This window comes from Parasteatoda tepidariorum, chromosome 9, assembly GCF_982258835.1.
Source record: "Parasteatoda tepidariorum strain Cologne lab strain chromosome 9, Ptep-v5.0, whole genome shotgun sequence".
In the NCBI taxonomy this organism is placed as follows: domain Eukaryota; kingdom Metazoa; phylum Arthropoda; class Arachnida; order Araneae; family Theridiidae; genus Parasteatoda; species Parasteatoda tepidariorum.
In genome coordinates this window covers 14,677,474-14,705,448 of record NC_141763.1, presented here as the reverse complement: position 1 = coordinate 14,705,448, position 27,975 = coordinate 14,677,474, and the positions used below count along the sequence as shown (strand labels likewise).

Below are 27,975 nucleotides of genomic sequence, written 5' to 3'. Positions count from 1 at the left end.
TTAATATAATGCTTGAGATATGAAATTTCTTTTGATCTTTTGCTAGGTATCTGAGAGGAAGCTACCGCCTACACCTCCTAGACAGCTTACTTTATATGAGAAGCTAATGGCATCTATAAAACAAGAGCACAAGTTAAAACCCACACCCACAGCCTCTCCTGTGCCTGAAAGGGTAGGAAAGAGGAAAAGTAAGCAGAATTATGGTTTTGTTTTGAAATAACATCTTAAAAGAATGAATTATTTATATTCAATAAAATATTCAAAAAAATTAATATACTAATACCAGATAGCAAAATAAGGTTTATTTCCAGTAAGCAAAAAACCTTTTAATGTAAACCTAAAAAGGTTTGTAATGAGGTTTACGTGTAAACCTTCAAACAAGATCTGTGACAATCTGCTCTATTCTACGCACATTACCCTAATCCAAAACCTTGAAAAACAACCTTCTATATAAAAACCTTAAATCGAGGTTGTCTTTGGGTTTTATGAAAAAAACCTTAATTAAAGCTAGTCACTTTTAGTTAATCACTTTTTGACTCGCTCAATTTACGACGATGGTATCGTAACGCAATGTAATGTTTCGATTGTATTATTGGCTGTTACTGATATTGATTTTCAGTTGGATTTTAAATATTCCGATATATTTCTAACAGTATGGAAAATTTGAATCGGACATTTGAGTATTTGCTTTTTAAGGCAATAATTCTATAGAATTTTTGAGCAGTTATTACTATAGATTTCTCCATAGTTATTAAATCTTAAATTTTTTATTCCATAACATTTCGATACAACAACCTAATCTCGAAAAGAAAAACATATTTGAGTAATCCCTTTTTGAAGAGTTCTATTCTCGTGATTTTGTCCTCTATCTTTTTTTCGACAATTACCACTACGGATTTCATGAGTTTTACTTTTTTTATTGTGATAATTATTTACAAAATGCAAGAAAGGAAATAACTAGTGTGTTCACCCCCCCCCCCAACAAAATAACAAAATGCGAGAATACCACACATAATATTAGAATAAAAAATTATTACATGTTCAATTTAAAAGAATTCTATAGTTTTTTTTTTGTAGTTGTAAGCAAAGCGCTTTTGTTATTAGTAACATATATGTTTGTTATTATTAAAGGTATCTTGCAGAAAGATATTAGTGCTGGACCATTATGTCCCAAATAGCTCTAAAAAATTCTGCCACAGGGCTATTTTTTATGTTAGAATCCTTATATTATTAGGTTAAAATGTGCTTCAAAAAAACAGTTATAAATATGTGTGTTTTTGTATATTTTATTTTTAGTTGAAACTTCTCGAACAAAGCTAGAGGACACAGATGATACGCCACAACCGCAAAGACGACTTATTAAAGCAGACATTAGTTTAGGTTTTTCTTCAAGTTACGAGGCAAGTATTTATTTAATAGCCAATGCTTTTTTTTTCTAAAAGAAATAGCTTTTCTTTTCTTCATTTTCTAGATTTCATTAAAATAAATTTAGGTAGTTTTTGTAATTCTAGATTTTATTTTAATAAAATTACTTGGATTTTGTAATTCCTGATTTTGTAGGAACAAACTTTTCTTTATAATTCTAGATTTTATGGAAACAAAGTTAAGTGGATTTGAAAGTTCCATATTGTATTGAAACAAAATCAAGTGTTCTTTATAATTATTATTCTAGATTTTATTTTTTAAAAAAAGTTGGTGAATTTTATGATTGCAGACTTCATTCAAATGAAGTTGAGCAATCTTTGCATATTCTTAAGAATTGAAAATAATTGTTACTACTTCATTTTCCTGAAAATAACTAGATTTGGCAATTTTATCCTGGTGTTCTAATTTAAACAAAACTTCTGTATGCATTCGTATATTTTAAAAAATTTTATGAAATCTAAAGAACTCACTGTAAGAATCCCTGTCAAAATGAATCTATACTCAGATAATTGATGGCTTGTAAATTTAAATAAGTATCAGCAAAGCAAGTGTTACTTATAATTTAAAATTTTGAAAATTTCGTAAATTTTTCTTATTATCTTTTTTAATAAAAGCTTTATTTTTAAATCAGTTAGAAAAGAATTGGTATCTAATATTATCACAAATGTTTTTAATGTATTTGTTATTCAATAATCTGTCATAACTATCTGAAATAAATTCATTCAAAATTATGAATTGAAGAATGCAACGAACCTAATGAAAAACTTTAATATTAATTTATTTAGTGTTTACAGGGTGGCCACATTGCAGTGAAAAATCAGGGAATTATGTATAATTTTAAAAAAAGTCAAGAAAAATGAATTAATTAGATTTTCAGGTACCCAAAAGTTCAATATTTTCGTTAAAGTAGTCTTGCAATAATTTTTCTTAAATTGGTCTCATAATAATTATGAAATAAAAAAAGGTTATTTTTAAATCTAGTAGTAAGTGTAAGACCTATCACTATCAACTTTTTATTGTATCAATTAGGGGTGAGATTAGTTAAAGTTGACCGGGATAGCCTCATTGGCAGAATGTGGGATTCATGTGCGTGAGAACAGGAGTTTGAATCTAGCCAGGCAAAGACTCACTGTGTAGAAAATTTTGACTGGTGTATGTTAAATCTGTCTGGTCACAAAGTCCTCCATGTTCCCATAACAAATTATACCTGTAGGGGTACTGAATTGGGGATTGACCATTCTCTGGTTCAGGTTAAAAGTACGATCTGTGGATGAATGAATGGGTTCGTCCTATAAACTGGTGTGACGTATGGGTGTGGCTGAAGTCTAATTCTTGGCCACAGGTGGCGTCACTGGAAAACAAGAACAATTGCACCTTTTCCCTTAATGGCCTACGACGGCAACAGCATTAGCTAAAGTTTGTACCTACAAAATGGTTGTGGTTTCTTTTACATGGTGGTTCTACATAATGTGGGCTCCTCTTATTTGATGTACTTGTGCTTAACATAAAAGTTTTGTGACTTATTTTATGGATGAGAATAAGGTATTGCCAAAAAATTAGCAATGAAATTTATACTACCAGTTGCAGAAATTGATAAAATTTTATAAAATCAGTTAGGGAGTTTTTTTCCTGAGTGATTGTGACCATATTAATCCATATTATACAATCAGTCTAAAAAATCAGTTAGAGAGTTTTTTCCCTATGTGATTGTGGCCATCCTGTGTTGGTCACAAACCTATAACAATTTAAATTTATAGTTATTAGTGTATACATTATCGTGAAAGACCGAAATCAAGAGAATGTCAATTTTTACCAGTGAAAGTCAGCAATTACATAGTCGCTTCGGTGAATGCCAGAAATATTTGTTATATCCGAGTTGGTATTCATTTATTCGTTGATATTATAACATTTATTTGATATTTTAATATCTGCTAAAAATAGATTAAGAGAACCATCAGTGTTCAGAGTACCAGTTAAATGCATACTGGGCAAGGGCACTGGTCCTTAAAAATACAATGGTACACCGGGCAAATGCATACCGGGCTGTGGCACTTAACTAGACCTAGTATATATTTCGGACATTTACCAAAGCGACTGCGATTGTCAACATTCACTGGCGGAAGTAAACAACCACCAATTTCAGTTATTCACAGTAATATATATATTAAATGCTGTAGTTTTTAAGCATTTTTGTACTTTATTTGCCATTGCAAAAAATATATTAAGTTCCTTAGATGTAGAGTATTTCACATGTTATGCACTTATGTAGTAGTAAGTGTGAAATTTCTATTTTATGGTATAATCTATTTGCCTTGACAGCTTTAAAATTATGACCTAGATTTATAGATGTATTCACTAATTAAAAAGTTTTTTCCTTTTGGAAGTTGATGAAATGATTTAATTTCAATTCCAATGTTCCACGAAAAGTAGATTGATGAGTATATGTGTATAAATTAGGGTTCGTGATTTTTTAAAAAAAAAAAAATTTTAAAAATCAGATTTTTTTCACTTAAATCGGATTTTTTTGATTTTTATTCAAATACACTGTAAGAACTTTGATTTATGATTAAAAAAACTTTATAAATGTTTAAACAAAATTAAATTAATATTAAAACTATATTATAAAAATATTTTAGAAGCTCTAACTACCTAAAACAATTTTTCATTATAATACATAGCTTTGAATGCATAGCAACCATTTCGAAATGAATGCATGATTTAAATTTAAAGACTAGATGAAATAGAAAATTTAAGGAATACTTTAACTATTAAAACAAAGTTTCAATTACCAAACCATAATTTTAGTTTAAAATTGTGATTTCTTTTTTTTCTTCTTTTTCTTGATTTTTAAAATGACAAAATAAATGTAACAGATTGTATTTATAAATGTAGTCATTCATCAAAAAAAAAAATATTTAATCTATATTTTTACATTAAAATATTCATTTTTAATCCTGTATCAAAATTGATAAGTTACGCTAAAAAAAATTAAAAAATCTATGTACTCATTTAAATTTTTTTAGAAAAAAAATACTTAGATGTTTACTTTAATCTGTACTCTCAATCTCAAGAATCAAAAGATATTTAAAAATGTAATTTCAAATGTGTTGGAATTTAACACATACCAAGAAAGAAAGTATTTTCGTTAGCTAAAATGAATTAATGTAGCAATATTAAATTTTAAAACTAATGCAGCAATTAATTTAAAATAAATTTTAAAAATTATCTAAAATAAATTTTTATAAGAAAAGAAATAATAAAAGTATCAATAATTTAATCATTTGATTTAAAAGATTTAAATAGTGATATAAATCAAGCTAATTTAAAGCAACAAACCCTGGTACAAATATGTCAATTTTTTTTAAACATTTCATTGTCTAAGAATTATTGTTTTATCTCAGGATATTGATGATCTACCTCAGACTCCTCACGAGGAACCGAAGTCACTACCTCTTCAAAATCGAAGTAATCGGCAGTCTTCCATTGAACGTAGTAATAGTCAAATAGGTAAACCTTTTTCCATCATCCAATTTATATGAAAATTAAATGAACATTTGAATTATTAAAAGTAATTGTCAGTCTTTCATTAAAGTTATTGATTGGTAGCCTGATAATGGTTTCTCAAACATCCCATTCATATGAAGATTAAATTAGAATATTAAATAATTACAGAGTATCTGCGCACCTGGAAAGTCATGAAAAATCATGGATTTTGGTATTGAACAAAATTTGTCACGAAATATCATGATTTTAACTATTTTTGTTTTAAAACAAAATCATGGAAAGTCATGGATTTAGATCTCATTTTTAAAATGGAATTTACAAATTTCACAGTTTTTAATGTTCCGAATATCTGAATTTGTAACAAAATCCCCACTCATTGTCATATTTTATTAAAATATAAAATGTTTTTATCCTGTTCTTTAAAAATTATGATGTTCTTTCAAAAAATGAAAGAACATAATTTCTAGAGCGAATTATCTTTTAAACCTCCATGATTTTCGAGTTTTTTAATCTATTTATTATTTTTTTATTTTATCAAATTAAAATTCTAGTATAGATTTTTTATATAACACTTACCTTTAATAAGAAATAAAACAGGTTTAAATAACTGCATATATCTGACTGTATTTAGTTATTTGCTTTTGTATTTTTTTTCCAGCTACTTTATCAATTCAACTCTTTCTTTACTCTGTTTTTTAAATTTAAAATCTATCAATATGAAGATGCAGAGTATAACAGTTTTGGTTATACCTATCATTTCAATGAATGTTATTATAAAGCTTTTTTTTAAATTTATTGTTGTGTTTTTGCCAGAGAAAATAGTAACTTCGTTAAGTCAATAAAATTCTTGGAATTAGTCACGGAAAGTCGTGGATTTGAAAATCTAAAATGTAGCAGATATCCTGTATATATTGGGTTCAGAATGTTGAAAAGATTTGATAATGTTTATCTAACTTTAAAGAAAATGTATCTATAATGTAGAAATGTTTTTTTAATTTATTTTACAGAAAGTGTGGGGAGTAGAGAAAGGAGACACAGCATCAGCGTGTGTGAATCTCCTCCTAAATCCGGTGACCAGACGCCACAGTGTGAAGGAACTCTGAAATATTCCACACCATTCTATGAATGTTCTAGTCGGACAAGATCCGACTATTGGAAATCTGTAAGTGATTTCTCAATATATATATATATATATATATATATATATATATATATATATATATATATATATATATATATATATATATATATATATATCCTTTTTGTGGATATAATTGTGCGAGCTGATAATGAGATTATATCTTTCCAATTTTTTTGTTTTCCGGCCTTTTAATATATATTTTTTAAAATTTTTTTTAAATATTTTATTTTAAGAATTTTTCTTTTTCTCTTTTCAATAACTTTTAATATTTTCCATGTTTTCTCTATATTTTAAACTTATTTTAGTAGTTACATATACTTGGAGCTGCTTATGTGCAGTATATAAAACTTATTAATTTTCTTCCTTTTTTTTTCTTTTTGTCTTATTGTGCTATTTATTTATATATATATGTGTGTATATATATATATATATCAGGAATCTGTCTAGGTTTTTCTGAGAGGTACCTATTTTGCAAAAATTTAGACATAATTTGTGAAAATTAAAAATTATGTTAAAAAAAAAATCAACGAAAAAATATGGATTTATCGCTTTTTAAGGGATACAAATATAAAATTTTACGAAAAAGTATTTTGTGAAACTACCATTTTCTCTAAAGTTGAATTTATGAAGGTACCGCTAAACGGTAGTAAATTTGACCTGAACAGACTGTGGCAGAATTTAGACTTGCGGTGGGTCCTGACTGTCTTACGCACCACCTCCACTGCATTGGTATTTTTCCAAGTCCTAATTGCCCACTCTGTAGGAAATTCGAATTTATGGATAGGAAGCACCTGATAGGATGTTCGGCTGTACACGGAGACTCCGAAGTGAAAAGATATTGGAGTGCTAGGCACCTGCTAATGAGTCATTGACTTTTTTTCTCTTATCTATTTCATTTGCATATATTCTTCTTGCTAAGAGTTTGTCAATTTCTGCCATTGAAAATAAATAAAATATTTAAAAGAAGCATTTGAAAGTAAGATTTTTTCCGTTGGTCATCATAGATTGCCTTTGTGGGGGGAGGGAGGTTGGTGAGGGATGATTTTGGTAGCAGTTCCCACCAAGGAAATGTTAAAGATCTCTTGAAATAATGTAATTTATAAATTTTTTTTTGAATTACAACAGAAAGTTTTCTTCTTTTGTATATAAAGATTATGTATATAAGTATATAAAAAAATATTTATTGAAAAATTGTGATATTAGAGGAAGCTGTGTTCCTTCCTTTATAAAATGTGAGAGATCAGAGACCCCCTCTGCCACCCCCCGAGTTATGTAGTTCCTGCAACTGTTGATTTTGAACAGAGTTTTTACAAGATGTAAAGAATTTACTTTAGGACATTAGACAATCTTCCAATTTAAAAAAATATTTGACAACACAATTCAATTCTGGTATATTTTTGCAAACTAAAGAAAGATAGATTCTTCCTTTATCAAATAATTAGTTACATTTTATTTTTTAAATTTTTTTGAAAATTTTTTATTTCATTTTTTTCTTACAATAATAAATGCAAATTATGCTTCGTGAATTTTCACAAAGAGTGGTTGTATTATAAAACAAGTTTCCCAACATTTTTAAAAACACTATTTTTCTTTTTGAAGTCATTTCATGAGGCTTTAATTGTATTTTTCAAGTCATTAACATTCTTTTTCAGTCTCAGTGGCAGAGCCTTGAATGTCTTTCCTTGACTTTAGAAGAAGTCGTCCACATCCGTAACGTTTTGACGAAAGCTGAGCTTGAAAGTCTAATTGTAGATCCTACACTCTACGACGACATATGCAAGGGAAAGGTAATCACTGCTCTTTGCTTTTGAAATCTGCTTATTTAGTCTTCCTTACTTAAAAAATAATAATTATAAAACTCGTCAACAGATTAAATTGATAACTGAAAAAAAAACTGTAAAAGGATGTTTTCAAACTCATCATCATCATAGTTGGCCAGACAGCCCATTGTGGGCCAATGCCTTCCTCTAAACATTTCTATAACGATTTCTGATTTATCTTTGATCTCCAATTCTTTTCATGAATTGTAAGAAAATCAGACTCCACCAAATTAACCCATCTCCCTGCTTTCTTGTTCCATTGGGTCTAAAAAGCAATATCTTTTTTATTGTATTGTCATCCCTCATTCGAATCACGTGGGCCATGCAATTCATTCTGTTTATTTTTATGCATTTAATAATATCTGGTTGTTCATAAATCTTGTACAGTTCAAATCTCCTTCTCCAGTTATTGTTTTCATTTACACCACCAAGTATACTCCTCAAAATCTTTCTCTCAAATAGTATTACAATATAATTTTCCTCCAGTTTTGTCATTGTCCAAGCTTCAGAAGCATATGTTAAGACTGGCCTGACAAGAGTTTTGTAAATTAAGAACAAATTTTCTCGACCCCTAGCCAGTCCTATTTGCCAAATAGAGTCTGTTTTTATTTCAGGAGAAATTCTGTTATCAATTGTTTTCAAACTAACCATCATTTTAAAGCAATAACTTCCAACAGTCTAAGAATTAACAGATGTCTATGCAGTCCGTTATAACGACAATCTATAATTGTAGATGAAATTGTGCGTTGTTATAAGCAAATCAGGGCAAACTTATATTTTGGGAGGAACGAAATTCACATTTTGCAGAATTAAATTCCTATTTTGATCAAATTATAGATAAACAATCATTTTTATTCTTTGATAAATTTGATTTAAACTGTTCATGATGATCATAAATACCTCATTAATTTAAACATAAACTTATCAGTAATACAATTGAAAATTTTTTTTTCAACTTCGTGTAACATTCACCCATTTTACTGACCAAACTGTAATTACTCATTCACTGTTATACTTTTCAAATTTTTCTTTTTTGTATAAGAATTGTGCGAGGTTTTTTTTTTCTTTCTTGAAGATGAGCTAATTGATGTCTTGTTTCTCAATTTCTGCTGAAACTGGCTCGTTTGTATCTCTAAATATGAGCTCCATGACAAGTGAATGAAAGAATAGGCTTTTCAATGACGAGGAGGGTATTTGATTAATTGAGGAAGATATATAAAATTTTATGGTGGTTAGTATAATCAAGAAAAGGCAGCAACAAAATAGCTTTGCTTACAGTTTCTTCTCTTTTCCAAAGTACAAACAGCCTTTTTATAATTTTAATTTGTCTTTCTTTTAATAACTGTAATTTTAATAAACCTACCTTTTTTTTATTTCTCATTAAATTTTCTCCTAAAAAAAAAACTTCAACCAAATTTAAGGAGAAAAGTACTTTGTGTACACTGACGGAGAGGAAAAATTCTAAACATATTTTATGAATGAATAACTTGATGTTCGCATTCTAAAGTGAATTGTATTTTAAAAAAATTATAATGCTTTGCGATTTATGATCATTTTTAAATAAAATTAAGTTTGTTAAATCTTGTATACCTATAAAACATTGTACTACAAAAGATTTTATTATGTTCTAAACACATTACTAATATTTTGAGGGGACAAAAAGATATTGGCGATCGCAAAGCTCGAATATACCATCTGGGGAGACACCGGTTTCATGCCTTTGGCCTTTCTCCCTTTGTTCTCCTCCAGTGCCGGATCACCCATTAGGCCATGACCTGGGGCCCCAAATGATTACGGGCCCTCTTAAAATGGATTTTTTGAAAATAAATTTTAAAAAATTAAGAAAAACAATGATTTAAGAACAAAAATTTCAAATATATATTAATAAAATACGATATTTTTTTTACATAATGTTAATCATATTGCTTTCTTAAATGAAAAGATATATAAATACTTTTATATTTGAATAAATAAAAAATATACACGAAAAAAATTAATATAAGGGCCCCAAAAATTTGAATGGCCCAGAGCCCCGCATACGCTTAATCCGTCCCTGCTCTCCTCCTCTTTTCAGTTGTTTAGGAATGTACTACGATATTTTCCCCTTTTTTAATATTTTTAATTTTTATTTAATAAAAATATTTTTTAAAATTTCCGTGATGCTCTTCTTTAGAACTATGTTTAATGTAGTTTTCAGTTCCATCAAGTTTTCCAACTTATAAGATTTTAATCTATAGGAAAATCAAGAGAGAAACTTCCTTCCTCTATGACTCTCCACATGCTAATTGGGAAAGCATGTGAAGTGTTGCCATAGGTAGAGAGTTCTGCTCTACGCCACCTGCAGCCCATTTCGATCGCCAATTGTGTAATTTAACTTGAAAGAGATATGCTTAATAGATAAATTTTAAAATATCATCTAATTAAGTAAGAATCATCTTGTAATGGAGTAAAGGAAACTTTATATATGAACGTTAATTGTATCACTAACAAAAATAGGAACATTTATTCATTTTACAATTTCTACAAAGAACTCTGCTGCCTGGCCATTAAACCACTTAGTAACAGTTTCTTTCAACATGTCATCATTTCCCAAAGTGCTTTTCACCTAGAAATTCCTCAAGTTCTGGAAACAGATGAAAGTCTGGTGCTGTATGGTGGATGATCCAGTTAAACAATTTTTTAAGATATAATGAAACATGAAAAGTATGCGTTTAAAATTTAAAAAAAAAAAAAATTCAATTTGAAATAAAATAACATTAAAAACTTCTTAAAATTCTGGACAAGATATTACAGATTAAGCCTACAATGCAGATTTTCAGATCATCAAATATATAAAACATTAAAAATTCAAATAATTGAATGAATAGGTGATAATTTTTATAGTTTTTGATAGTAAAATAATTTTTAAACAATACAGGAAAATAATTAATACCTTTTACAGTAAATGGACACCACTTTCTGCTATAGCTATCCTAATGTGAAGTAAGCAACATTTTCATCCATTTAATATGCTTAGTTCATGAATGAATTTAACTCTCAAATGAAAGGTAAAAGGATGCGAATTGAAAAAACATTACATATATGATATTCATTGTTGTTTACAAATAATTTTTATACAATGCAAATTTTGACTCCTTGGTTTTTTCTGCAAAAATTAATTATTTTGGTCTTCTAAAAATTTTTTCTTGTATATTATTGCTAAACTAGCTTCTTATGAAATTAATTAACTAACAGGAATAAATTGGTAACTTCTTATGAAATTGCTTTATCACTCGATGACGTAATGTGCGCAAATGCCTTTGATTTTCTTTGCGTTCACGATGCCGATCAATATTATAATAATAGTGTCTAACAATATTCCTGTGCTACTCATTTTATCGAGCTTTTACTGTATATAATTTATAATGGCCTGACATACTAAAAAATTATTATTTTTTAATATTTCCAGTTAGCATGTTTTCTAGCAACAAAGTTAGTTACTGATTTTGAAATTTGGTGAAAATAAATTCCAGGTTTCTTGTGCCAAAGGCTAACAACTGTATAGTTTGTCTACTGTAAGAACTCTCCCCGCCAAGAAGTATGAGGCCGTCTGCTGCTATGGAAACAAGAATAGTGCATTTCAGGGAGGGTAGCTTCTCTTCACTCTAGGGCTAACACGAAGAAAAGTATTCCCTTTCTTTCGCCGACCCGAGCCAAAACCTGTCCTAAACAATGACCCCACTACCCTTACATGAAATAGTTATACTTCGTTGCCATAGTCACCGCCACGGGGTCAGACGAATGGCCAGGGGAGTTCTCACTTTAGACAAACTATACTATCTCTTCCTGTTTACCTTTAAGTGATTTTTTTTTGTCTGATCTTTACTGTCAATGTAGAATTTTGTGACTATTTAAAAGATAAAATTTTAACTGTTTGTTCTAGGTCTGTTTCACTTGCAAACAAGTTAGGTTTTCCTTCTTTGGTCCATGGAAAATAAAGTGTAAAATGTGTGAAAGAACAGTATGTGATAAATGCAGCAGTAAGGTAAGCGTTTATTTTATTATCCTTACCTTTAACAGTTTTTTTTTGTCACAAGGAAACTCTTTTCACTTTTTAGGAATTATTTTGGTAGGCTTTTATGAAGCTCTTTGTTGTTGAATTGAAAGTCAACAATACATTTCACTATTCAAGCAGAATTTTATAAAGCTCTTTGTTGTTGAACTGAAAATTATTTAAGGATGTTTTTTAAAGCTCTTACACCATGGAAAATAAAAAAGAAAGGGGAGTTTAAGAGCTTTCGCACAAAGCAAAGAAATCTAAAAAATTCTTACAAAATACCACTTAGATAAGAAATACTAAAATCAATAAATAATTCTCAATTTTTGAAAATTGACGAATTTTCCACCAAGCGCCACCTGTGCTTAGCTTTACATGGTTAACCATCCATAATCTATTCTTTTGTAGGGTACTTTTATGTATACTAAGAAGCCCACGCCATAGTCATTGCAAGAGACTAATTTTTGAGAATTCAGAATACTTTATCAGAAAAAAAAAATTCACACATGAGGAACACGAAAATTCACACAAAAATTTTCTGAAATCTGCTAAATATTTGTAAAAAGCTTAATTCTCTTGTTTTTAATTTTAATGATTATTTGAAATTCTCAAAAATTTTGAGGGGGGACTTATAGAGATTTCTATTTACTGTGGTGGACATATACCCTCTTTCAACCCACCAGCTAACAATGCTCATAGCTAATCCTATGTTTTCTGCTTTTACCAACCCCTAGAACAAAATCACCTCATGATTTTTAAGAGTTACAGAAAGAACCCTACACTGTGGAAGGAAGAAATGAGGAAAAGGAAGGAAGAAATGAGAATGTAAAGAAAAGAAAAATTTGCATTTTTTGCCCAAATCAATCTAGTACTGCGGTTCTTAATTTTTTTTTTTTCGACCATGAAACTAAAAATGGAAACTCTTAAGTTTGCTTGAAGCTGTGTATATTCTATCCAAATGGAAGACTGTTGATAATTTTGAAAATATTTAATACGAGCAATGAATCATCATTTTTATCAATAATTGTCCTGAAATTAAAAAGACAGTTAATGTCACAGGTCTGAAGTGGCATCTGAATTTGTTCTTGGTTTATACATATGCTGAAAATAAGGTAGCGTTTGATAAATAAACTGGATTATGGTTTTAAAAAACTATGAAATAAGCTGGTTTTGGTTTTCAAAAGTGAACTTTTATAAACGCTGAAAATGATTGTCAGATAAACAAAATTGTTTATTTTTCATTTCGATTATTTTATTTGAAATAATTATTTCAATGAGAAATATTGATAGAATATTTTATCTTATACTCTATATTCTTTTAATAATTTGTTCGATATATTGTTTTAAAAAATTATTTTTTCAAATTTTGGCAATTTGCCTTCCTTGGCATTTTACTTAAATAATTTTGTATAAAAAAATAATAATAATCAATTTCTAACTTTTTGTTTGAATATAAAAATAATTACCAATTTAAAAAATCATGACTGTTTAAAAAAATGTACTTACATCTGGAACCCCTTGATGTTACCAATGGTCCTGCAATGGACTGATCTTAAAGACACTGTTCCAAGTAGAACACCGAAGTCTAGCATCGCTGGCTATGAACTGTTCGACTGTAATGTGCTGGACTACGTGCACAGATCATCGGGCTACCAAAGCAAAGGAGCCATTCTCTCTGCAGAAGATAAAAATTGTGGTGGTATGTCTTCGGATCATCCTTAAGTATGTTTCTCAGACCGTCGCCAATAGCCCATTGTACAGCTTTAGAGTGACATAAATAAAGTACCTCTGTACCTTACTGATCCTATCACTGAACAGTAAGGTTTGAAAAACACCTTTTGAGAAACTCTGGTCTATTTATTAGTCATGCACAAATATTTGTGTACTTGGAACATGATGAGCTCGCTTAATAACGTCCATTTTTGTTTGAATAACAAGGGTCATTATATGAATTGCATAAATGAAGCTTCTTATGTGTAATGTTATTCTAATTTTCTAGATGCGTATCCCAACTGAACATTTTGCCAGGATACCAGTTTACATGCTGAGTCCAACCCCAAGTCCACCCCCTGAGGAGGAAGCTAGTCATAGTTTTTGGAAGTTTTCTGAGATGTTTGGAAAGTAAGATGAAATTCCAATTTTACTGACCCTTTCAAAATAAGTTGTAGTGTATCTACCGCTACAAAAATACAATTCCATTTCCCTAGTATATAAGACATGTTAACTGAATTCTACGAAGGGGTAAGTTTTCATAGATGAAGGTTAACATTGTCTCCTCACCCCACAAAGTGTCTTCTTGATTTTATTTGGCTGTCTTAAGAGGACGCCAGAAACCTTTCATTGCAAATTCTTCTTCACCTTCACAACTAATTTAAAATTGAAACTAAAGAAAAAGGGAGTGCGGATAAACCTAGAGCAAGGCATGAAGTTTCAAATACTGAAAAGAAATGTTTCAAGTATCAAAATAAAAATAAATTATATGATGATAAGTTAGGATTGCATAATGGAAAAGTTCTCTTTCAATAATTTGTTTGCATTTTGATATTTTGAATTTTTTTTTAAGCAACTGAAACTTCATTGCTTACTCTAGGTTTGTCTGAACTCACTTTTTCTTTTTTAAAAAAAAATTTATCATGAAGGTGAAAGAGAATTAGCGACGAAAAGTTTCACCCGTGGTATGGTGTCCTCTTGAGAGCACACTGTATCATGGGAGAAAATTTTTATGGAAAATTTTATTTCATCTCTGTTGATATTTTACAGAAAAGTGATTTCATGTAAGCCTAGAGTAAATATTTTTAAAATAACTAAATGTGATATTTCACTCACTATGCAATAAGTTACACACATTTTTTCAGCATTTGATACTTCATTGTTTACTCTAGATCAGGTATGGGTAAACTGCGGCCCGCAAGAAGGTTTTATCTGGCACGCGGATAGAATTTAAACTTGCCGATCCATGGCGAATATAAACAATATACATCCATTTTCTTGTCTAATTTGTTTAAAGCTATTTTTGTTCTTTCTTTTTTAACTACAAAGTACTGATGACCTTTTTACTTTCTCTATTTTTGTTCTTCAAAACATAAAGCTTCAATTGGTAAACAAAAACAGTCAGCTTCAATCGGTAAAATGTTGAAAGCAAAAGTTCTAAATAGACTAGCCTTAAATTGGCGCCCTCTGAAGCAGTAGTTTCCATGTAAATAGTTTGAGTTTTACAAATCATTACCAAAAGCTAGTTTACCAAATTTAATATCTCATGCCCAAAAAATCAGTGCTATGTTTGCTTCATCTTACATATGTGAACAAGTGTTTTCAACTATGAAGCTTAGAAAAAATCATTTCAGAAGTAGACTAACAGACAAACATTTAACCTCGTTCCTTAAAATAAGTACATCTCACTTGGAACCTCAATATAATAGGAGTTTCTAAAAATGAAATTGTAATTTCATTCATCTCATTAAATATTTAAATTAAAACTTGTATATCGTTTTTTATTTTATTTTAGAAGTTTTTACTTAGCCCACCAAACTTTTTTTTCTTTGCATTTTTGCCCGAGATCAAAAAAGTTTGCCCATCAATACTCTAGGTGTACAGTTGAACTCACTTTAATCTATACTTTCAGGTAATTATGAAGAGAATTTGCCATGAAGGGTTTCTCCCAGAAGTATAGCATACTCATAAAATGATAATTATTATTGTAGCATTTTATAAATTAGAAAGTTCTTGCCCCATTTAAAATCAAACAAAATGCAACTCATTTTCATACAAAATAGTGTTTATATTTAAATAATGTGTTATTCTTTACAACATTGGTAATAATATATCAGTTCAGATTTTCTTTCACATTTTTCTCTTTTTATTTTACTATACTTCCATTTATTCACTGTAGTCTTAATCTATGTAATGTAAAAATTGTTAGTTTATATAACTTAAGAAATATAAATTACCTTTTATATGCTTTCATTTATATATATATATACTGTGAAACCTCAGTTAAGAGGACATTCTTGGGACCAAAAAAAATTGTCCGTTTACAGGAAGCATACCGTAATAACGAGGTTTAACACCGTAAATTGTTTTTAGAATATTTTTAAAGATACAGAAATGATTAAATAATCTACAAGAATATATATTTAAACTTTAAAAAATATTTTTCGATAAAAAAGAATATATTAAAAAGCTTGATATAAGTACATAATTCTAGATGTAGCTACAGATAAATGAATATAATTTTCCCATTAGCTCAAATATTCAAGTTAGACATATGATACCAAATAGGGGTTTTTAGTCCTCAGTCGGTTTCAATTATTAGATTTACATCTCCTATCACTTGATAGGAAACGAGGTTAATACCTCTTTGAAAGTAAACCTCCCAAGATTCACAGAAAAAAAGGCAATGCATACCTGTAAGTCATGAGGACCTATGGGGTTGATTATTCATAATTGATCATCTATCAAGTGTCTGAATAAATGTTTCATTTATATGAACACCTCAAAGATTATACTTCTGTTCTCGTTTATTTTTTTTTTTTTTTACACCAGCTGTGTTAAATACAGTCTTCAAATTGATAAGAAAATTAAATAAATTTTCAGTGGGGAAGAAGCATTGAGAGAGAAGTCATTTCAACTTCAGGGGTCTCATAACCTGTGTGGTCCAGATGAAAAGATCAAAAGATGCCACTGTCCGAATTATTTCAGGAGAGCAGTATCATTTTCTCTCCTTTCTTTACAATGATAAGGCAAGGTGACAGGAGAAAGATTGATTCTTTAGTAGTGAAATAGCTTAACAATATTTTCAGTTATGGTTAAGGCAAAAAATTTACATGCTTTAAAAATGGTGAAAAGTTGAAATATATATATTTTTTTTTTTGCAATTTAAAGCAGAAATAGTTTTTTTTTTCAAATTTAGAAAAAGTAGTGTCTGGTTTGAAGAGATAGAAAATAATGTTTCAGATCAAAAATTACTGTCCGCTTCCGGTTACAGGAGTGTCCGATTTTCAGAAAATGTACATAATGAAATAATAATTCATAGAAGATTCCCGGGGAATTAAAAGCATGTCTGTATTGAGAGGTGTCTATTTTGCAGGATTGTCCATAACAGGAGGTTTCCTTGTATATATATATGCTTTTTGTGAGTTTTAATTTTTAAAAGTATTTCATATTAGGTGTGAATATTTTTACTTATATGTCTACCTGTAAGGTAAGAATTAAGTACATTTGTGCACTTAATGTGTAAATGATAGGTGCAATTTTTTTTCAATATTTTGCGAATTTCAAAACCATCGATTTCTTGCAATAAAAAGTTATATTTTGTCCGCATTTTCAAAAAGTCCTCTAACTTAAAAAATATATTTCCAAACTTCCCCTTTTACCAGCAACTCTACCTTTTTTTTTTACAGAACATTGTAGTGATTTTTTCCCTGATTTGTATAAGCGGTACACTAACTTATCTAATATTATAGTGACCTCTAAATTTTATACAGGTTACTCTTGTGTATAATTTAATAGTTATACATTAACAATATATTTAAATGATACATAGATTATTTTTATTTATCAGAAATAATCTATGTATCTTTTCATTCAATTTATCAGAAATAATAATCTATGGTTGCAATTTTGTGTCCAGATTTGTATAAGCAAAACGCAACTTTTCTAATATTACAGTTACCACTAAATTTTCAAATTACTCTAAAATGTTATAAAGGCTACTTTTGTGTTAATTTAATAATTATACATTAACAATATATTTAAACGATATATAGATTATTTCTATTAGAAACAATCTATGTATCGTTTCATTCAATTTAACAGAAATAGTAATCTATGGTAGTGATTTTTTTCGTCCAGAACGAAACGTATCTAATATTGCAGTGATCTCTAAATTTTATAAAGGTTACTTTTGTGTATAATTTAATAATTTTCATTCAATTAATCAGAAATAAACTCCTATGTACAAATAATTATGGTATTAAAATACTAAACATTGAGAAAAAAATGTTTTTATATCTGCAAAATTGAAAGTGGCTAACCATAAAGTTTCTAAAGAATTAACTATACCTTTTTCTAACCATCACATGTGTGGAATAACTAGTTATTTTCAGTTTAGTTACTTTTTTTTCGTACCTTGGGATTACCCCGTCGACCTGTATTTTAGGATTATCACGTCGACCTGTACTTTGGGGTTATCCCGTCAACTTCTCCTTTGGGATTAACTTATCGACCTATATTTTGGGATTATCCCGTCGGCCTATATTCTGGGATTATCCCATTGACCGGGCAATGTTCACGAAAATGCCCAAATCCTTTGGCACCATCATAATGAAAAGCAATTTCCAAAATAAACATTCTAAACACATTAAATTTATCAAATAATAATAATAATAAAATAATAACAAAAATGTGAGTGTAAAAATATGTAATAAAAAAGTTTAATAAAAAGAATCAAAATGAAGTAAAAACCTCTAATTTTTTTTTTTAACTACACATTGAATTATTCTCGAATCTAACCATATATATTATTATAAATCATTTCCACGACCAAAAATCCTTGATAGCTTTTAAAGCGCAACGAAACAAGTCATTATGCTTGTGCACATAAATTCGTTTAAATACGCTTAAGAAAACTAACATGCATAGTCAAGGATTTTTATAATTACACATTGAATTATTATTGAATCTAACCATATATATTATTATAAATCATTTCCACAACCAAAAATCCTTGATAGCTTTTAAAGCGCAACGAAACAAGTCATTATGCTTGTGCACATAAATTCGTTTAAATACGCTTAAGAAAACTAACATGCATAGTCAAGGATTACACAGTAAATGTGATAAAATTTGTGGTTATTGGCACCGTTTGGGGATAATATTAGGTTTGGCGAAAATGGTTGACGGGATAATCCCAAAGTATCTTTTTTTTTCTTCTGAAATTTGATTTATATTTTTAAAAACAATCATAAAACTGAAGTGCAGTTACTTATGAAACTCCTATTCTTTTTCAAGATTAGTCATTTCATTTGGCTTTGTTCATGAAGTATTTTTGTATCAATATTATTATAGATCTGAAGCCAAAGAAAATCTTGAAACTGTAACACCTAAGCTGCCGAGGCAAAAGACGACAGTCGACAGTGAATGCCCCAAGAGAAAGCTGACATTTCGACATTCGGAATCAGTGGATATGATTGCTGACAAAATGGGGAAGGGTCCTTTGCCCACCTCCCGCAGGAAACGAACTAATCTACAAAGATCAAAAACTCTCGCCCCTCCCGAAGCATCGAATAAAAAGAAAAGTTCCGCTGCGGAAGACGATAAATTGAAAGGACCTCTTGTGCCAGTTTGTAAAGACTGTAAAGTAATGGTGTGCAATATTATAATGGCCAGCCAGGACACTGTAAGTTTCGATCAAAGGAAGAAAAAACGAAACTCGAGAACGTGGCCCCAGAAACGAAACTCTACCACTTTACAGTTATTTATGGATCCTGTTGTTGAAAGTGGGCCAACCACTCCTGATGACGTATTTTCTCCCGATTCTAGGAAACTCTACACACCGTGAAAATATTTATACTTTTTCATATTTTTTTCCTTGTATATAGTTCTGAGAGTGAAGGCAGCTTGTAAAGCGTTCATTTCTACCCTTAAAGCGTTTTTCTTCATCAAAGTTTTTACTGAATGTTATGTTTTCTGAATCACGTAAACCTATGTATGTGCAACCTATGTTTTTTTTTTTTTTTTTACATTCCAATTTTTAATAGCTGACAATAGTTGAATTTGGTGATAATTAATTAACAATATTTAACAAATATTCATTCAGGGTGCGTAGCCAGATTTTTCAGGAAAAAATAAGCACCCTTTAAGTACTTTTCAAGCACTAAAAAAATATTTTTAATCACTTTCCAAAAAAAAAAAAAAATCATAATTAGGATTTATGCAATAATAAAAATTACTTTTTCTATCATTTAAAGTTCTTAATTTATAAGCTTAAAATTTTATAAAATTCCGAAACATTTTCAAAAACTTTACATGATCATGATAGTTACTGATAAATATTGCAGTGAAAATCGTGCATTTTTTGTAATTTAGAGCGACATTCGACACGGCAAAGAAAATTTTTTTAAAAAAAAGATAGAAAATTAAGTACTTTTTGCAAACCTTTGAAATAAAAAAAGTACCTTTCAAGTGTTTTAAAAAACATAAATCAAAAATAAGCACTTTTTAAGAACCCTACGCACCCAGTCATTAAGGGCTAGTTCAAACATTGTGCAAGCCGGTTTCTAGCAATTTCTGAAACCTCCCCCTCTACCTTGTCAGTGAAGATAAACAATTTAGAAAGCCCCTCTCAAGAAAGTGGCAATCCCCCTTTTTTAAGGAGAAATTATTCAAACTATTATATAATATATTGGTATAACTGCAGGCAATAGAGAAAAACATAAATAGAACTGCACATCAAAGGGTCCCTCAAAAATATTAACCAATATTTAAGCTGTTATTTTTTAAAGTGGACAATAATTTATTTCTTTTACAATTTATAATAATCATTATTATGTTTTAAAGTTTAATCAAATATTAATGTTAAATTCAAACACCCAAATTTACTAAATTTTGCTAATATTTTTGAAAAATGCACTCATTTCATTTCCAAATATAACTTGAACGTTTGAAAACCTTTTCATATCAATTATCTATCATCTAAAGCAACTCTTGACAGCTATTAAAAAATTATGTGTATACCTAGCTTTTTTGTTGTTGCTATGCTCATGTTCCCTGTGGCAGAATCATGGCGACATTGTCGAGAACATTACAGAGTTATCTGCAGAAAGATTCGAAATTTATTTTTTCTGGAGAACTTTTTTCTCCCGTTTTGCAGAATTATATTCAAAAAATGCCTTTTTCGCATTTCGGAGGTGTAATAAACTCGTGATTTTTTTCCTACTTTCTTTTCAGAATAATAATAATAATAATAAAAAAATCTGCAATGACTGGCTTTAGCTAAAATTTCAGATTGATATTATAAAAAGTAACTTCTAAATAGCAAAAATTAAAAAGGGTTAACTACACAAATATAACAGGAACAGGAGAATATTGCCAATAATATTAGAAATATGCATTCTTTTATATTTATATTTTAAAAAATTCTTACATTTATAATTAAAAAAAATTATATGCTCTTCTATTCTATACATGAAGACTCTTTTTTTTTTTGTAAACAGAAAGCACTTCTGTTTCTTTAAATTAGTAGCATATATATTTGCTACTATTAAAAATGTCTTTTTCAGAAAGGTGTTAGAACTAGAGAGAATTGTTGCAGAAAGCTTGAAAAAACTCTGCCACCGAGCTAATGTTTACCCTTGACTTGTCTTCTTGAACAAGTCAAAATGGTGAAGTGGCAGCTAAAAGAATACATTCCATTGAATTTCTAATTTTCTTTGCTGCATTATCAAATTTAAGAAATGAATAATTGTGTATATGTTTGTGAGATGCTGTTGAAAGACAAATGTTGTTGTATGTTAAATCACTATTGATTTTGTCTATAGAACATTGTTTATGCTGCTTGATTATGATTACATTTCAAAGCAAAAGAGTTTTTATCATTATTTAAAATGATTTTTTAAATTGTTTGCTTAGTAACTTGCATTACATCAAATGAAATTAAGTTTTTAGTCTTAATCAATTGCTTGAAATTATATACTAATAAATTCTGACTTTTCATGAACAGTTCTATAGCCAATAAGAGATGTCAAATCGTTAATTGTATTTTGTGCACGTTCTAGAAGTCTTTTAGCAATATCTGTGATATCTTTTAAATTTTATGCTGATAAACTGTTATTTCGCTTCATCTAAAGATATTTTTAGCCTTTATATTATCTAAAATATCTTTAAAAATTGTTTATTAATGAATTTTATATAATGTATCACAATTTTTCCTAACAAAAGTTTTATACAAAGTTTAGTATTTAACTAGCATGAATTATTACATTCTAAATATTTCTTTAGAAATTACATTTAAAAATAATAATCCATACTATATATATATATATGTGTGTGTGTGTGCATTCAGGGAGGCCTAGAAGGGCCAAGCACTCCCTCCAAATTTCAAAATTTTCATTGTCAACCGAAGAAAAAATTTAAACTACTTAAATAAATCAAAATTAAAATTTATTTTTTAATCAAAAGAAATTCTTATAAAGCTTTTTTTTTTCTTCTACTTTTATCTACAGCTTCCTTAAAAAATAAATTATAACTTATCATTTTTTTTAGCATTAGAAATTAGAAGCTATTCCTTTAAATCTTTATTTTTTTAAAACTTTTATCTAAAAAATAAATAATCCCTCCTTGAAGAATAATTATAATATGGATCGGTCTGCAAAGGGTTCGAGGGAGTGTGGTATTCGTCTTCGTTAAACTGTTCTGCCTTTGTTGTTTTGAAGTTAGGATGTAAATATAAAACTCCTGCCTGAGATGTTAGTTGTTGCAATTAATAACTCGATTGGAAGATTTTCCTTTGAAAAATATATTTAACTCTTTTTCTTTCTCTTGTTGCTTGGTAAGAGTTTTACTTGAAAATTTAAAAAAAAAAATCAGATATTATACTCTTATCCTTTATAATAAAACTTAATATTTTCAATAACATTCTTAACAGTTTGATTCATTTGTTTTTCATATTGTTGTTTCATAAGTACTTATTATTTACATAAGTTACTTGCCTGAGATGCCAGTTGCTGCATTTTTAGCAAAATTTTTGTAATATAATTGTATTTTAAGTTTATTAACTGTTTTTATTCTGCATTTCATAACAAACTAAAGTGTTTTAGTAAAATTGTATTGTTAAAACGATCTTTTTTTTTCTCACACTGAAATAATAATTAGTTGCAAAAAAAAGCAACTTTTTAAATATCGATGCAAATAATTTACTAAAAATAATCCCGAAAGCAACACTTTAGGAAATAATTGTGGCTTCTGAACACGTGAGCAGCAAAATATCACAAAAGAAAAACAAAATCAACGAGTTGTACTTTTAAAAAAATCGGCATAAAGTATTTTTATGATATTTTTAATTAATTTTTTAATATTTTAAAGTAGTAATTATTTGCAAGGAAAAATGCAGTGAAGAAATAGGTTTGATTTAAAATAAACATAGTGTATGCTATTAACTATTACAAATTTAAAACATTGTGTGTGTGTTTTTTTTAAATTATTTTTTTTTACAATTCAAGCACATGCTTTCATTGTACAACTAATTATGTTCTATAAACATATAAAAAGTAATTTTCTAATTTATAGTGATTTTATAGAAATCACAATGTCAATTACAAATAAATTATAATAACTTACGAGGGCTGTTTTTTAAGTAAGGGTCGTTTGAAAATAAAAATCAGACAAAAGAAAATTCTAATGAAGCAAATTTATTTTTTGATTCTACATACGTTTTTTTTTCTTCTTCAAAATACTTATCAAGTTTGCTTAAACACTTATCATGCCTTACAACTAGATTTAGAATACTCTCTTCATAGTAACTTGCCGCTGTCAGCTATTAGTGAGACCCTTACTTAAACACCCCTCATATTAACTAAAATAGTTAATCATTACTAAATCATGACTATACTAAAAACTCAATGTAACAAATATGGCATATTACAGCAAGTGAGCATCAAAACTCTAATATGACAGGTACAGAAATCTTTTGTGGCGAAATACATTTTTCTGCTGTTTTGCAGAATGCAAAATTATATGAAGAAAGGGTGCATCAATACAGTAAAGTAAAAATGAACTTAATTTCTTTTACCAACATGTTTATAAACCAAATATATGAGGGAAAGTTAGTTCTGGTCTAGTTCAAGTCCTTACAAGAAATTTTTGTTATTTTCAGGAAATACTTTTAATAACCTGCTGCCCGCGAGCCATAAGTGGCACGCCAACCTTCGATGTGCAAGCAATCTAAACAAAATAAGAAAAAAAAATTTCAAATTAAAAAAAAATTCGAAATTAAATAGTTGTTGACGCACTCAATCAATGTAGTTTTTTAATAGCTTTTTTCATTATTTTTAACCCTATAAACTTTCTTTAAATCAAAGTTTTAGTCTTGCATTTATTTTAATAACTAGAATATTTATTTATTTTTAAATTCAATTCTATGAACAAATTTTTTAATGTTAAAATTTATGTTTAAATGAACTTATGTATTATATAATATGATTAAAAAAAATATTTCCCCATAGTTTAATTATTTCAATTTATCAAATTTTTTTTCTAATAAATTGATTCTGATTTTCTTTTTTTTCCTAAGTAATCAATTATGCAGTTTCTAATTTTAAACATTTAAAAGTATTTAATGTTATGCAAAGATATTACAAGGTTAACTGAAAATTAGTATTTAGTGCCTAGAACAATGATGTTTATATAACAATTGCTGCCAACATGTCTGTTTAAATACTTTGTCATGCGGCCCTTCATTGGTCAATGTGCTGTGCATGTGGCCCTTCACTCAAAAAGGTTGTGCACTCCTACATTAAATGGATATACCTTTGGTTGGCCCCTTTTTGACAACTAACCATTGAAATCAATATTCAGTGCTATAAAAAACTTGAATGCTATAGAATAGTCTTTTTTATTGCTATTTTAGCATTCAATATGTGTAGTTTCTTATTGCGGTAAGCTCGCTACAATGACGATTCCAACTGTTAGTGTCATTAAACCAATTTTAGAATATATTGTTTAAAATTTTAGCTAAAAAAGACTAATTGTTAAATATTTTGTTATGAATTTTTGGGGATAAGTAATCTATAAAATGTTGAACTTTTATTCTGTAAAATTTTCAGTTTATACATTTTTTTAATTAGTTTTTATCAAGATTAATTTTATCTCTCTTTTTTTTTTTTATATATTTGGTTATACAAGGAATTTTTATTAACTATCATTTAATTGTTTTATCTCCTATCTGGGAATAAAAAAGTTTATACCTTGAAGTATATTTTACTTCATAAAATATGTTATAATAATAATTTTTACGGACATTTACATAATATTTTAGTCATCTTATTGTTAGATCATAGTGTAAAATATTCAAAGGTACACCGTGAATCTGTTTAAAAATAGTATGACTTGTTATTAAAAAACTATAATTTAATTTTCAAAAATTAAAAATTTGTCACAAGTTTATTTTTGATGATGAATAAGATCTTAGACTATGATGTTATTTGCAGCATTTTTTTGAATTTTTGGGCTCAACTGATCTTTTTAGGATATTTCTTAAGGTATTGGCAGGGTATCTGCGCACCTGGAAAGTCATGAATTTTGGTATTGAACTAAATTTGTCATAAAATGTCATATTTTTTAGAACAAAAATCATGGAAAGTCATGGATTTAGATCGCCGAAAAATGTAATTTTTAAAATGGAATTTATCCCCCCCCCCATTTCATGGCGTTCCGAATATCTGATTTTGAATATCCGATTGAAAATCTTCACTCTCAGTCATATTTTATTAAAATATAAAATGTTTTTATCATGTTCTTTAAAAATTAGTGTTCTTTCAAAATATGAAAGAAAAAACATCATTTCTAGAGCGAATTAATTATCTTTTAAATTTCTGTAATTTCAGAATTTTTCTAATTATTTATTATTTTTTTAATTCCAAAATGAGAACAGAAAAATCAAGAATATTTCTTTACTATCTGATGAACAAGAAAAGTATCTTTAGAATATAATTCTTTAGGGAAAAATAAAATAATTATTTGCTTTCGTATTTTTTTCAGCTATTTTATTGCTTCAACTCTGTATTTTAATTGCACTTTACTTTGTATTTTAAATTTAAAATCTATAAATATGAAGATGCAGAGTATAACAGTTTTGGTTATACCTATCATTATTAATCTTATTATAATGCTTTTTTAAATTTATTGTTTTTGTCGGGAGAAAATAGTAACTTCGTTAAGTCATGAAAAACTCTTGGAATTAGTCATGGAAAGTCATGAATTTGAAAATTTAAAATGTAGCAGATACCCTTTATTGGGTATTTTTTAAATTGAAGAAGTGTCAGTAAGTGAGTCGATTTTCTTCAAATACACACAAATGTTTGCAAATCTCCTCCGAGAATAAAAAGTTATTTTGAGGCAAAAGTCATTCCTTCATGTTGGAAAGTACCCAAAAGCATTTAATAATAATAAAAAAATCTGATTTCTTGTGATTTCACAAATTTGCGGAAGCTATTTTGGCCAATTCATTGAGATCTTACAGATAGTTTCCTATCAGCCAACCAGTGTTCTCCGAGGTAAATTTTTGTAAAACGTTTTAGTAAGTTTTCCAGATCTGAAGAAATAATTGTTGGTGAAAAAGTATTGTTTTAAAAAAACATTTCATAATAATGAAAGTAAATGTTAAAATGTGATTTTAAAACGATGGAATGAATGCATTTTCCTCCCTAATATAATAGTTCGTTCAAGAACTGTGACGTTTATGTTTACTAGTAGAGCAGGAAATTAATTATCCCTTGTTATGTATATAGTTTTCATTGCTACTAGTACCTAGATACTATATCCATGTATATAATTGTACATTTCATGGTATTGAATGTGTGACCTACTTAATTGTACATATAATATTATTGTGTACATTACTGTAATAAAATTACTAATCTTTCACTATTGTTGGTTTCTAATTTCCTTTGCATAATCTAGGATAAGCACCGTTTTTTTTGCCGTAATGATTATTGAAAGAAAGCACTTCCTCCGGCTTCTCAACTTAAAGATCAACAACACAGGGTGCATAGCCAGATTTTTCAACAAAAATAAGCACCTTTTAAGTACTTTTTTAAGCACCCAAAAAATATTTTTAATCACTTTCCCAAAAAAATCATAATTTAGGATCTGTGCAGTAATATATATATATATATTTTTTTTTATTGTTTAAAGTTCTTAATTTATGAACATAAAATCAAACGACATTTTCACAAACTTCTCATAATCCTGATAAAGTAAATAAGTTACTGATAAATATTGCAGAGAAAATTATGAAAATCATGCATTTTTTGTAATTTAGAACGACAAGGAAAAAAAAATCTCTTTTTAAAAGATTGGAAATTAAGCACTTCTTACAAATGTAAATCAAAAATAAGAACTTTTTAAAAACCCTGCGCACCCACCTTGACATAGGTCGAAACGAATAAGCGAGAAAGGTTTGAATAAGAAAAGAAAGAACTACAAAATAATTTATTGTTTTGAATTTTGAATGAATTTGATTGAAGATGATAAAATCTGTTAACTTTAAGGATTTAAAAAAAAAAAAAAAATACATTGGGGAAGAGGGACTATCCCATCTATATACTGTGTGCACGCCAATGAATTAAGCAAAATTAGGTGAACACAATGTAATTTTTTTCAAAGAGTTTAAGCTTATAAATTTTTCTTACATTAGCGTTGATAAATCAGTATAAATTTTATAATATATTAAACTTTTTTTTTACTGTTTAATATTAAAATATAAAACAAATTGCCATTAAAATGTTAAACAGAATGAATATTATTGCCGCAACAGGAAGCATGCTTTTTTTTCATCATTGCGAAGTTGATGTATCATTTTCATGGAAGTATTTTTCCTTTTTTCTTTGCCTTCCGGTTTTAGGGTGGGGGCTGACTTTTAAGATCACCTTGGTTTTTAAACATATTTATTTCGAAGAATTAATAATTTGTTTTAACTAGGGTTCGTGTAATGTTTTTGATTTAAAAAAAAAAAAAAAAATCAGATTTTTTTGATTTAAATCAGATTTTTTTAATTTTTATTCAAACACATTGTAAGAACTTTAATTTATGATTAAAAATACTTTATAAATGTTTAATCAAAATTAAGTCAATATTATAGAAGCTCTAACTTACTAATATAATTTTTCATTATAATACATAGCTTTGAATGCATAGCAACCATTTTGAAACAAATGCATGATTGAAATTTGAAGACTAGATGAAATAGAGAATATAATGAAAGGGGTCTGTCTAGGTTTTTCTGAGAGGTATTTTTTTTGTGAAAAATTAAAAATATTAAAAAATCAACACAAAAA

General features: G+C 28.3%; 1 protein-coding gene across 2 annotated transcripts in view; it reads left to right on the top strand.

Moving 5' to 3' along the window:
- LOC107440382 (spire type actin nucleation factor) overlaps positions 1–26,563 on the top strand; it is a 174,525-nt gene extending 147,962 nt beyond the window's left edge. Inside the window, exons 8-15 of one of the 2 annotated variants that reach the window (XM_087150916.1) lie at positions 47–188; positions 1,297–1,400; positions 4,827–4,932; positions 5,937–6,091; positions 7,723–7,857; positions 11,813–11,914; positions 13,926–14,047; positions 18,992–26,563. In XM_087150916.1, the coding sequence (XP_087007042.1) occupies positions 47–188; positions 1,297–1,400; positions 4,827–4,932; positions 5,937–6,091; positions 7,723–7,857; positions 11,813–11,914; positions 13,926–14,047; positions 18,992–19,484 (1,359 nt within the window). In that variant the 3' untranslated portion in view covers positions 19,485–26,563. The remainder of the gene's footprint in view (positions 1–46; positions 189–1,296; positions 1,401–4,826; positions 4,933–5,936; positions 6,092–7,722; positions 7,858–11,812; positions 11,915–13,925; positions 14,048–18,991) is intronic. The other variant, XM_087150917.1, reaches the window with a different exon arrangement.
- The last annotated feature ends 1,412 nt before the right edge of the window (positions 26,564–27,975 follow it).